Below are 13,734 nucleotides of genomic sequence, written 5' to 3'. Positions count from 1 at the left end.
TCCAAACCTATCACTTTCCTTAAATACTGACCACAGACTTCATAGAGCTAAGGTGGCAGCTTCTAGAGGGTCAGCACATTGAAAAGAAGGCGCAGGAGATCAAACCTCCCCTGCAGACTGGAATGTGGAGCAGGACAGCCACTTTCTTTTGGTGAGTCCTCAGTTCAGGTGGACACATCCAGGGAGGGACTCACTTACAGTGTCTAGCTGGTGGCAGGATTTGGCCCCCACTTCACCTGCCATTTTAGACCTTTCACCATGGCTACTGTCTGCTAGAAGAAAAGGTCTCTCTTCTTGTGTGTCTCTTTTGAGGAGTGAGAAAACCCTCCCTGGAAGGTCGCCATCAGACTTGCAGAATTTCATCCCAGGCCCACACCTGCCTGCCATACCCCACCCTCAGCAGAAGGCAGCCAAGCAGCTTGACTCCATGCGCCCTTGGCCTCTGCTCCTTCATCAGAAATATCCTTTCCCAGCCTTCTCCCTCTGGTGAGCCCCTCCTCAGTCTTCAAGAACGAGCCCATGGGTCACTTCTCCTCAGGAGACTTTCCTACCCTGCCAAGAAGGGGCTGTTGTCACTGCCTCCTTCCTCCTTGAGTGCCTTCCTTTCCCTTTGGTCTGAAACTGTAACACTATCCAGTCACTTCTGAGAATACTTACCTTCTCTAACAAACAGAGCTCCTCAAGAACAGAAGCTATTTCTCATTTATTTCCATTTATCAAGAAATGAACCCAGTGCCTACCATAACAGGCATGCAAAGAATATATAGAGGAAATAATAAAATAATTGCTCACCAAAAAAAAATAAAATAAATGGAAATTTTTGCTTTCCGTCAGGTGTACTGCAATCTCATACCTGATGTGTCAGGAGTCCCAATAGGCAAGGTCATAAATCTCATTCTCCCCAAAAATGAAGCTCTGCCCATCAGAAGACTCAGCCCCAGAAACCGCTCTGTTCTTTCTCGTTTCTCTCCAGAACATCTGGGACTCCAAACGTCCTCCCCCAACTCAGAGGAAAGCATACCTCACTCCCACAGGCTCCACTGGCACCCAGGGCCTTCACCCCAATTACATCTGGGGCTGTATCAGGTTGCAAGCAACAGGGAATACACATAAACATACTCAAAAACAGCCCGCTACTGCACTAGATAGGAAATGGCAACACTTCTGTCATCAGAAGCAGGTTATAAAAATTACTACCTTTCCTTGTCATTAGCTTTATTAACTTTGTCCAATAACGAGCTGAATCATTCCCTCATGCAGAATAGGGTTAGAAAATCAATACTGTCAAAGAGAGGGCAGAAGAGCACATTAAATATGAAACCGCACTCCGCACACTTGGGGAAAGGTTCCCCAGAAACGGCTACAGGTGCACGGGTGCAGGCCCAGACAGAGACGGCACCAAGGAGAGGCGGACAGCTTTGTCTGCCTCAGGGTCCCACCTGGCTCCAGGGTTAGGACAATGTGTTGTGAACCCAAATACTAGGGCCTCAAGTGCCCTGCCCAGCAGGCTCCTTCAATTCATACCTACAGAAGGCTCCGATGAGGAAAGAAAGTTCCCTACGCTTGTGTTCGGGTCCTTTCTCCACTCTTTTCCTTTTATTTAAATCCTCCAAAGTACACATACTTTTGAAATTATCTCCACTAAAGGGTCCTGCCAGCCACAGCACCCCAAGTGGAAGGGATGGCTGCAGTATCGCTCAGCATCTAGGTGAGTGCCTCATGCCCCTGTGGACTTACAGAAGGGCCTGGTGCTGGCTTCCCTTCTCCTCCGTTCGCACTCACTCGTTGAAGCCTTCGAAACCAGGCTCATGGGTCTCTTGCATCTGCTATCACACTGAGTAACAGAAACCAACTCTGGCTAACTCAAGCAAAGGAGAGCTGACCACAGGTCATCAGCAGATGATTCAATCCTCAAGAAGGCAGAAGGACCAGACGGAAACCGATGGGCACTGTGGAGGTGTGGGAAACAGCAAGATAGCCTCACTGGATGAAGATCCTGATGAGCAGGCCTCAGCTACAGTGCACAGTTCCACCCTGGCCTCCTCACTCACTCAGAACCAAAGTCCCCAGAAAGAGGGTTTAGACTAGCTGCCCTTGGGCCCTGGTTATGCCGCGGCAGGGAGAAAGAAAAGATGGCTTCCATAAAGGAAGATGGGCACTGGGATTGCAATTCCACCAACACAACACACAACAGGAGACAGGTAAGTTCCCAAAAGGAAACATGACACTGACCACATGGACAGGTGGACGCTGAACAGGCAAAAAATGGGAACACCCAGAAAAGTAGTTAATCAACATATTCAAAATGAAGGAAGTCACTTACTTCACTGTTCCCTAGGAATTCAGGTTCAGAAGAGCATTATCCATCAAGAAATTGGGGAGGTAGGGTAGGATCAAATCAAGATGTATTTTCTTTACTTGAAAGTTACGCTTTGTTAAAAAAAAAAAAAAAAGAAGAAGAAGAAGAAAACCCACACAGCTGTTGTGAAGGTCATTTAAGCCCCTTCCTCCTGTAAATGTTCACCTCCAAGAATAGTCTTGAGGAGGCAGGACCCAGACTTCTCCTTCACAGGCGGAAGAAGGGAAGCTGTGAATTCCCTTTCACTGCAATTAACACGTTCCAGGTGAGAAGGAAGAAATACCACACCTGTAGGCTGCAATTTTCCACGGTAGGCAACTATCCCAGGTGGCCAGTTTGGTTTGCTCATAGCGTATTGATTAACCCTTCACCTCCGGGGCCCTTTCAACTTGGTTGTCAGTCTCCCAGCAGAGGGTGACAACCACCTGCCCTGCAGAGACTGACGGCCAGAGTCCCTAAAACCACATCCTCACCCGAGTTTCTCTCTGCACCAACAGTCTTTTCACCAGGATGCCACAGGGTTCTAAAAACACCAGTCAGATCCACATCATCATCATCCTCATGGACTCCAGTGACTCATCTGTGGTTTCAGAGTCACCATGGGCTATTTTGTGGGTCAAGTCTGCAAGGTGTCAGAGGTCTTCTATAAGGCTTCACATCTCGCTCCCCTCTCTCACTGTGTCCTCTCACCACCTCCATACCCACCTATCTCCCAGCAGTGGCACCCTCAGCCTCGGGGCCCTATATCACTCAAGGCTGGGGTCAAAGCCATGTCTTCCATCAGCAGCTGACACCACTGCCTTTGCATCCTCAAGTACATCTTTGCCTCCATTTCATGTTTACTGAAACCGATGTGGGCTTTTTCTAAGTTTCTGGTTTAAGTCTGTCTTCCCCACTACAGTGAAAATTTCCCAAGGGCAAGGCTACACCAGTTCTATTTCCCAGAGGGCCTAGTTCAACCAGCATTTCTTATGTGCCTACCGAAGCTTCCAACATCCATGCAAAGGACTTCCTCCTGGCCACCACCCAGGGCACAGTCCCAAGTGGTAATTCACCTCATCTCCAACTTCCTTCTGTGGAGCACAGGGTACACCAGGCCACCTACATAAGGCCTAGGGCTGCTGCTCATCTCCCAGCCCCTGGCCTCTGAGGCAGATCATAGTAGATGTTGCTGCAGACATTCTCCCCACCCCCATTTCTTGCTGTGATACCATGATTTATAGTAAGACCTAAATATTTAGTCTTTATCTACTATTCTGGCACAGAGCTCCTAAAATTCTTGTAATTTCCTAAGTGATGAGAGAGATAAAGGTTTCTTTTTTTACGTTAATAATATGACTTTTGGACTGCACCTAAGGATGAGGACTAGTTACCAAAGGAGCCAACCCCATGATTACAGGGTTGGAAGGCTCAGTCCTACCCCTGAGCTCCAGGGAGAGGAAAGGGACTGGAGGCTGAGTTCAATCACCAATGACCAATGATTTAATCAGTCATGCCTAGGTAATGAAGCCTCACCCCAGTTTCATTCCAAAATAACTGGATCTGAAGAGCTTCCAGGTTGGTGAACACACAGATGTTGTGGGAGCATGGCACACAGGACAGGGAAGCTCCATAACCTTTCCCCGTAGACCCTGCTCTATGTATCTCACCCATCTGGCTATTCCTGAGGTAAGTCCTTTTAGTAAGTTTCTCTGAGTTCCATGAGCCACTCTAGCAAATCAGTCAAATGAGGGGATCATGGGAACCTCTAATTAACAACCGTCAGCCAAAAGCACAGGGGAAGACCTGGACTTTGAGTAGTGGCTGACGTGCAGGGAGGGGGCAGTCATGTGCCCCATAGAGTCTGAGGACTGAGCTGCATCGGAGGATACCCCACTGGTGTCAGAGAATTTCTTGGATATGTGGGGGTCTTCCCACATGAAAATGGACTTGGGAGAACCATTACCATCAGTCCTCATTCTATCTGGATGCCCACTTCCCCCCCACCCAAGTGTGACCAGAGAAGAGTCCTAGCTCCAGTCAGTGAGGCCCTCTCTGCTCCCTTTGTGGAGGACTGGCTGAGCCATGGGGACCTGGTGTAGTTCAGGCCAGTGTGAGGTCAGAGGCCTTCTGCCAGGAGCTCATGGGAAAGTTCTCTCTTCTCCTGATGGGTACGTCTCCATCCATGTAAGACGTGGCAGGGTGTGGGGCACCTATCATCGAACTGAGGAAATGTCTGGCCTGAGGACACACTGGCACACTGAAGACGGCAGAGTAGCAGGAGAACAGGAGTCCATGACGATGCTGGTGAACTGCTGAATTAGTCAACCCTGGCGCATTCTAGACTTCTAGTATTGTGACATGATGCCTTCACTTGCAGCAGAAAGAATCCTAACTAGTAGTGTCCGATCAATTAAACATATTAATAACAATAACAGCAATAACAGTGCACTTTTATAATCCACCAGGCACATGCTAAGCCCAGGACAGTTATTACCTCACTTAATCCCTTGGGCCATCCTATGTGCAAACATCATGATTCCCGACCAAGGCTCATAGACACTGGAGAATGGGCCCAAGCAAGAAAGCAGGGAGCTAGGACTTATATCCAGGCTGCCTACCTTTAAAAAATTGGGCTCTCCATCTCATTATTGCATGCCCTCAAGCCACTAGTGCTCTCCCTTCACAGCCTCCTGGCACACATACTGCTTACAACTGTGACTTTTCAGACAGAGGGACCAGACTGCTGAATGTATAAACCTAGCACTCCCGAGACTGAAAATACCAGCCAGAGGCAGCAAAGCAAGTCAACGGCAGAGTTGGGGCTAGAAGAACTCAAGCCCCTGGTCCCCTGAAAGATACCCTTTCCGCAGAGGTGAAACCAGGCCCCAGGGCTTCAGACAGATCAGGCTCTGGGGCCTGACCTCTGCCTCCCAGTGCTGCGGAAGCACAAAAGGCCAGTTCAGGGAGATGTGTACTCACCAGCTGGGCTGACTTCCGCTTCTCCTGGTCAACGCTGCCCTCTCCCCGCTGCAGGGATGCACTCCTGTGCTTTGTGGCTGCCTCTCTTTCCCTTGTCACCACCTGGAATAGTTCATCCTGGACCCTGGCCTGCTCCTGTTTATACCTGTGCCAGAAAAAAGATGGACGGAAGCAGATGCAGATGGCCTGACTGGCAGAACGTGGCCAAGACAAGGTTTGCATGTTCACTCCGCTGGCAGGGGATAGGGATCTGTGGACCAAGAGATCTCTGAGGCCAGTGGGAGAGATCAGGCATGAGTGATATCCCCAGGGCAAGGGGGTAGAGTGACATATTCTCACCAGGACAATACGGATTAGGAACAAGGAGACCTGACCACCAGATGAGCAATCAGCCATATGGCAAATGAGACATTCTCGGGGCACAGGTGCAATCCTGGGCCAGCCACTCCTACACAGCGGACAGGCAAGGTGGGAAGCCCACATTCTTCTGCCTCCATTTGAAAGCATGAACAGTTCAGATGATGGCAGTCTTGTTTGGAACGTTTAACTCTTCATCCTGAATGTATTCCTACCATCTGACCTATTTCTGGGCATTCTGCCTAGCAAAATAATCCTGAAGACAGAAAAAGGTTGTTAGTACCAAGATGCTCTTACAAGAATTATTTACTATGATGTACAAAAACACAAACAACTTACATGTCCAACATCAAGGTCAAGTTAAAGGACATACGGTACAATTGAGCAATGGTATATGACATCATCATTAGACCAATATATTCTTAGATTTGTCAATAGGCTAAAATCTAAAAAAATGAGAACCAATAAACAATACTAATAAAAGTGTTTATAAAGCCAGTTTGACAAATGGAAGATAACTGTAAAACTATGTGAAAATTAGAAGATTTAAAATTATATGTAACTTTGAAAAAATAATCCTAAACTAGGTGTAAGAAGACATTTGAAAGAAATACTCAAAATATTAACAGGGGTTATTCTGAATCTATGGCTGATTTTTTCATTTTATATATTTCCTAAGTCTTTCATTAGCATGTGTTAGTTGAACATTTTAAAAATATTTAGAAGTACAAAAAAAAAAAAGGTTCAGGTTAGTTATTCTTGGAGAAGCCTCTTAGGATCAGAGAGGAGAAATGTGGATTTAGAATCTATGTGGATCTTAGAATGTGGATTTCAATCCATGACTATGGAACAGACCCAGCTCAGCTGACCTAATTGAGAGAGCCACTCAACAGTGGCTAACATTGGGCCCCCTAAGCCACTGCACTATGTCCTAAAGGGTAGAGGAAAAAAAATTTAAAAACTTTTTAAAAAAAAAGTATAGGTATAGGTATAGTATATACTATACCTATATAGTATATAAAAAAAGTATAGGTATAGTATATACCTATACTCTATAGGGTATATAGGTATAGAGGAAGCCAGTCAATGACAACTACAGTGAACATTCACTGAGAACTCCCGGGTGCTAGGCTTAGTGCTTCGTTTGCAGTAACATGTTTATTCAGGACAACACTCCCATCAAAGAGGTACTCCATTTATGCCCTTCTCCAGGAACCAGAGAAATGCAGTGATTTTCTGGGATCACATAACTAGTGCAGGGCACAATCAGAAAACACATCTGCATTCCGAGGGCCTCTGTGCCTCAGGGGAGGGGACCCAGACCCCTTACTGAGCTCTTAAGAGGTGTAGCCAGCTCTCTGTGGGTGTGGCCTGTGCCAATGGGAAGTCACCAACACCCTGTAGCCAAATCATCTAGGCAACCAGTTAGAACTATGGGGGCTCTGTTTCTTCTTCCTGTCTCTAAAAATATGCCTGTATGCATACACAGGCACAGAAGGTCCAGCCACTCACTCAGCTACTTACTTTTAGCTTTTTTTTTTTTTTTTTTTTTTAATGTGATACTCCTAGATTTTTAAAGTGAATTTTGGGAGGAAAGGACAACTGGGTGATGGGCATTAAGAAGGGCACTTGATGTAATGAGCACTGGGTGTTGTATTGCAACTGATGAATCACTAAACTCTATATCTGAAACTAATACTCTACTATATGTTAATTAATTGAATTTAAATAAAATTAAAAAAAATAAAATTAAATAAAGGAAAAAAATTAAAGTGAATTTTTAAGAACATCAGCAATCAACCCTCTCAGGTCACTTTTGGTGTTCCTTCATTTTTAAACTAGGATCTGTGCCACCTATATCATAGGGTTCTTGTGCAATCTAAGTAAGACAAACCTTTGGGCCTTCAGGCAAGGGGGAGGTATCTGGTGAGGAGAGAGTGTTTAGTCAGAGCACAGGGCCAGGGGTGAGTGGATACTCGGGCTTACCTCTTAAGGAAATCCTCCTCCGCCCCTGAGGACTTCTGGCCACCACTATACTCAGACCTGGGCACTCTGGAGTCTACAAAGGAATGAAAAGAAAAGGCCAGTCAGCAGCAGCCTAGGATCCATGAAGGCATGGCGGTCATCCAGGAAAGGGCTCAGGAGCATACATCCCTGGATGGATGTGCCCCACAGACAGACACAGAACACATCTTTGATCCAGCCAGTCTGGAGAGGTGCAGCCCAAAGGCCCATCCGCTTCCTCATCCTGCACCAGGACAGTTCACTGTGTAGGGCAGGCAGCAGGCACAGCCACTTGAGTGCAGTTCTACCAATCCATCACTCCTCACTCTACAATCACCTGGAATCTAGGTCATCTCCCAAACACAAGCCTCGAAAGGCTGAGCATACCCACTGCTCTGCTTTATGCTCAAAGGACAGCCTCCAGGGTCTCTGTTTTGGTGGGGGTTTGGTGGGGATGTTTCCCTTAGTAGCCCACTCTACAGATTTCTAACCCTGAAAGTGGCAAACACCACATATTAATGGAAACTTAGCTATCAGTTGATCTGCATCACCTGTAATGTTACTGGGCTCTTAAGTTGTTATAAGGGTTCCCTTTTGATGGCCATGAACTCAGTGATTTTTGAGCAAACCCAGTCTACTCTAGTCTCTCCACCACTTGGTGACGCTGAAGATTTTGCTACTCCCCTCTCCCCACAGCCTTTCAGCCAAACCACAACACTTTCCAGGGCCTTGGCCAAACATCCTACCCCTCCATCACAGGTTTCTAAAGTAGCAGTGCCTAGAACTGCGCAAAAATACTGCAGAAGAACCAGGCTCTGTGAGAGAGTAGGTGAGGATTTGCTATTCCACTGCCAAGACCTTTTAAAGCACATTGAACTCAAAGGCTCCAGAACTCAACCCTTCAGGAAGGCACTTCCAAATGCAATCATCCTATGTCTCAGGCTTTCAGACCACCTCTCACAGAAGGATGGGCACAGCAGTGCTCTGCCTGGCTAGGAGGGCATACCTAAGTGTTCCTGGGTAACACACCGGGTTCTCAAATGGGAATAAAAAAAAATAGTAAACCACTGCTGAGTTTTTACTTTGAGATATGCCCCCTGTTTTTATATGTTTACTTACAACAGCTTTATTGAGATGTAATTTATCATATTTACTTTAGCTTTTCAAACAATTTTCTTTTTTCATAGTTAAGAAAGTAACGTAGAAAATGTGGCACTAATCCACACTCCCACCTTGTGTGTAGGAGCCTGCCCATTTCCCTTCCCCCTGGTAACACTCATTAATGTGTGTCTTTCACTATTAGCAAAGTGGAAAATCTCATCACCGGTTTATGACCATTCATATGCATTTTCTATTGAATTGTCAAAGATCTTTAAGAACTCTCTATATTAGGACTGCTAATACCCTGTCATGTTATAGTCCCCTAGTTTATCATTCATTCTTCATTTATTTTTTTCTAAATTGTCTAATTTCTTATAGTTAGATTTCCCACTTTTCTTCTTAATTTAGGGTTTCTTCAATTGATGGAGTGCTTAGAAAGTCTACATGTTTTACCCTTATGTACTATTATTGTACTCTTATGGCTTCAATTCTTACATTTAAATCTTTTATTTCCTCTGACATTTATTTTGAGGTATGATGTGACATAAGGATTTAATTTTAACTTTTTCTAATCTTGTTTCATCACTAAAATAAAAGCAAACACCAATTTTAAGAGTAAAAATATCTTAAAATTAGTCAACTTCACGACAGCCCATTTATGCTGACTATTCTCCAGCACTCAGAAACCCAAATTCACAATCACTTAAACAGAAAAATAGTTATAACTACACCCAAATGACAAATGAACCACCATTCCTGCTCCTTAAACCGCTGAAACTTAACCAAAACTGAAACCAATTTTTCTTTCATCTTCCGAAGCTAAAGCTGACATATGCATGACAGATTTTGGCCTTCTTTGCTTATTTCATCACTTTCTCCCTCTCACCAGTTAATTCAATTTATTCAAGTGCACTGGGTTAAGTGAGAGCCCTCTTCAACCCCCCTTCTTGTCAGTTGCTAGAGATATTGTGGGGAGCCACCCCTCTTTTTAAAAGACAAGAGCATCTTATGAGGGTTCAAGAATCTCATTTGCCCCTTCACTGATCGATATTCAAAAAGATCTCAGGGTGGGTCCAAACCCAGTTACCCATTGGTTGTGATGCTCAGGAAGCCCTGGGGCAGACAATACAGTGGCAAGCTGGTAGGCCTGGCTGGAGTTCCAGCCTTACGGATGCATGCAGAGGTCTCTGGCCTCTGTAGAGGTCTGTAGCCTGGGCCCTGAGCAGTACCTCAAGAGCTCTCCTTTTCTTATACTCTGTATTCCAGAGATAGCAAATCATTCCTAGGGCCCCATATAGGCCAGACTATGCCACACCTCTGGGGACTGTACTTATGCTGTTCACCAAGCCTGAATTGCTCATCTACCATTGCTCTATCTTTCAAAATCCAGTTTAACCATCATTTCCTCTTGAAGCTCCTCCCTAAAATAATGAGTCACTCCTCTGTGCTACCCTGGCCATAGGCATGCTTCTAGTGTTGCTTCATCGTGATACACATAACCTACAGGGTTATACATCTGGCTCCTTAACTAGAGCTGTGTGTACCATGAGGGAGGCATCCCTGTCTATGCATCACTGTACACGACCAGCATGAGGCACTTGTCCTGATCCCAGACCAGCAGATAGTAAATGCTAACTGGACAGGATACAACTTCTGCCTTCTACAGTCTTACTACCTAATAAGGAAGATTGGCAGAAAAGACAAGCTGTGGTTGATAGACAAAAGACCCAGATTCTTATAAACAAGTATTTATTGGCTAGAATAGCAGCTGCTCCAAGGACTATCCTTATTTGAAATATCTTAAAATATCTTAGATCCTTTTTAAAATTGTTTCATTAGGGGGATCCCTGGGTGGCTCAGCAGTTTGGCGCCTGTCTTTGGCCCAGGGCGTGATCCTGGGGTCCCAGGATCGAGTCCCGCGTTGGGCTCCTGGCATGGAGCCTGTCTCTCCCTCCTCCTGTGTGTCTGCCTCTCTCTCTCTCTCTCTCTCTGTCTATCATAAATAAATAAATAAATAAATAAATAAATAAATAAATAAATAAATAAATAAATAAATATTTTTTAAAATAAAATAAAATAAAATTGTTTCATTCCTTTGTGTTTGCTGAAAGTCACTGTTTGGAGAAAAGCACAAATTTCTTAATTTGTCATGGACCCCACAGAGAAGGGAACAAATGAAACTCTGAGCCCACCATGGGTGCAAAAGGAACCCCTGAAAGGTACGGGGTGGCAGGCCTTGCTAGAAGCCCACGGTGAACTGTCCCAGAAGCCAGGTCAGGATCACTTGATGTGAGGGCTCAGTTAAAGGTGCTGAGGTCAATGCTCAAGTCATCAACTCAATTCCCCCAGGCTGGTCCAATTCACATAAATCCCTAATACTCTGGGAACCATACCAAACAGTAATGACAATGTGTCTCTTAGGGATCCTTAACAGCAACTTCTTACCTGAGTTACCAAGCCCTTTTACTTCATTTGTTACATATTGAGAAACTCAAACAGTCTGGCCCCAGTCACAAGTAGGCACTCTGACTAAATGTGGCTCTTTCATCATAGCAGACAGTGTCTATCACACAGGAAAGCCACACTCTCCTGAAAAGCAGTTATGAGAAAGGAGGTGCTTACATCACCCAGAAACAAACAGAAGCCACATTAGCTATCAAATCTGTTCTGACAGGAAGGCTGTTTGTCATTCCTTTCACACCCCATTCCCACCCTCCACAGACTCCCTGCCATCTACCATACCTTTCTCTGGGCCTTTAGAGTTGCCAAATGTAGAAGATGGAGGGGCAGGAGGGGGAGCTGACTGCCCAGCTTTGCAAGGCTGGCTGGAATCCTTCATGCGGTTAACCACATTTTCAGACAGCTAAGGGAAGAATTGAGGGATGGGAAGAGAAGGACGGGGAAAAAGTTATATCACAGAAACCTCTAGAAATGAAGATACCCCTTTATCCATGACCCCGGTTGACAGAGCACATCACTCTCTCCAGACGAACTTCAACAATATAATTCCACTTAAAAGCCTCTCAAAGTGGCCCAATACCTAGCAGATTAGTGCCAAAGCCCTGTGTGGATTCAAGGTCGACCACAGCATGTCCCCACTGGCCCTCCAGCTGTTTCCTGCTGCTGCTCGCACATACCCTACACTCCACAGAATCACTTTCTTCACCTCCTCTGCATCCATTATGCTGTTCCTCAGCCAAGAACCACTAGCAGACATCCACCCCCAGGACATCCACCTGTTTAAAGCTTCCCCTTCATTTAAGAGCATCTCAGTGTCTCTCCTCCATGTGATCTTTCCTGACAGTACCCATCATAATACATGTGTCTCTTAGGGAAGTGTCATACATCCTACCGGCCTCATCCTAAAAAATCTGCAAATACCTTAAGGGCTGGGGCAACCTCCTCTCCATGTATTCCCAGGACCACACACAGGGTAGACATCACAACACTGCTTGACTCATTCCAACGCAGTTCTCCCTAATGAAGACTGGATAACCAACACTTTAATTCATTTCAGAGGAAGGGAAATAGGCATGAGGGTGTCATAAAACAGTTTACTGAAATGAAATAGCAAGCTAGGGATAAATCCAGAGTAAAACCCTTAAAAGTTCACTTCAGTAAATATTTATTAAGTATCTAATATGTGTAAGGCATAATAAAGCACAGTGGAGGGGAAAATGTTAAAAATGACTTTAAGACAAAAGCCAGGATCAGCAACTCCACTTTCAGGTATCCTACCGAGAAAAGTGCTCCCACATATACACAGCAGAAATGGAATAGCAAGAAAAAAGGAAAAAACATCAATATGCAACAATAAGGAACTGGCTGAAGAAATGATGGTGTACACCTTCTATAAAATATTATGTAGCCATTAAGAAAGGATGAGGTAAAACGTGTACAACTGACATGGAGGGATGTATGGGATTTCCTCATGATTTTTTAAAGTCATAGAATCCTTTATCTAGCTCAATTTTGTGAAAAGAGATATGCAATTATAAAAATGCAGACAAACACAAATAAATATGTCAGTATTGTGCATGTTCACATTCACAAATGTGCATCTGAATTTTCACATATATACATATACACAGATATATGTATCTGGTCAGAAGCCAACATCTCTGAGGCTACATAGGAAACACGACAGTTATGTCGTCCTAGAAGTGGGATCCAAAGCAGCTGGGGCAGGACTTTCACTTTGGCACTTCTCTGTTTTAACTGTTTACCATGAACATTTTTTAGCAACAAAAGATCATAATAACAACTGCGTCCCTCTAGTACTTCAAATAAATGCAAATCAAATAGCTAATTAGTGATATAGGACAGGAGAACACCAAGCATACACTGCAGCGGAAGAGAACTGGGAATTCAGAAATAAACCTATATATCTCAATTGATTGACAAGGTATTGGTACAGCTGGATTTTGATATGCAAAAGAAGGAAGTTGAACAGCTACCTCACACCATATACAAAAGTTAACTCAAGAAGGATCAGAGACTTAAAAGTAGGAGCTAAAACAACATAAGGGTAAATAAAAGAAAATATAGAGGTCAGTCTTTATGACCTTGGCTTTGACAGTGCATTTGTTAATAAGACACCAAAAGCACAAGCAACCAAAGAAAATTAGATATTTTGGACTTCCATCCAAATTAAAAAGTTTTATGTACCAAAAGATATAATAAAGCAAGTGAAAAGGCAACCTACAAAATGGTAGAAAATATTTGCAATATTTATATGACAATATATTGTCATACACGTGACAAGGGATATGTATTTAGAATATATGAAGAATCCCCACAATTCAATAATACAAAGAAAAATAACTCAATTTTTAAAATGAACAAAAAAATATCTGAACAGATATTTCTCTGAGAAAGATATACAAATGGCCAATAGGCAAATGAAAAGATGCTCAATATCATCATTTATTAGAGAAACGCAAATTCAAACA

General features: G+C 44.3%; 1 protein-coding gene across 1 annotated transcript in view; it reads right to left on the bottom strand.

The window, feature by feature from the left end:
- The window catches only part of CHCHD6 (coiled-coil-helix-coiled-coil-helix domain containing 6), a 248,861-nt gene that overhangs the window by 216,781 nt on the left and 18,346 nt on the right, over positions 1-13,734 (bottom strand). The window contains exons 2-4 of the mRNA XM_072784859.1: positions 11,525-11,645; positions 7,664-7,736; positions 5,321-5,465 (exon numbers count right to left, since the gene is read on the bottom strand). Coding sequence (XP_072640960.1) covers positions 5,321-5,465; positions 7,664-7,736; positions 11,525-11,645 — 339 coding nt within the window. The remainder of the gene's footprint in view (positions 1-5,320; positions 5,466-7,663; positions 7,737-11,524; positions 11,646-13,734) is intronic.

Source organism: Canis lupus, chromosome 19 (assembly GCF_048164855.1).
Source record: "Canis lupus baileyi chromosome 19, mCanLup2.hap1, whole genome shotgun sequence".
NCBI classification, from domain to species: Eukaryota; Metazoa; Chordata; class Mammalia; order Carnivora; family Canidae; genus Canis; species Canis lupus.
The sequence above is the reverse complement of the archived record's forward strand: the minus strand, read 5'-3'. Positions and strand labels throughout refer to the sequence as shown.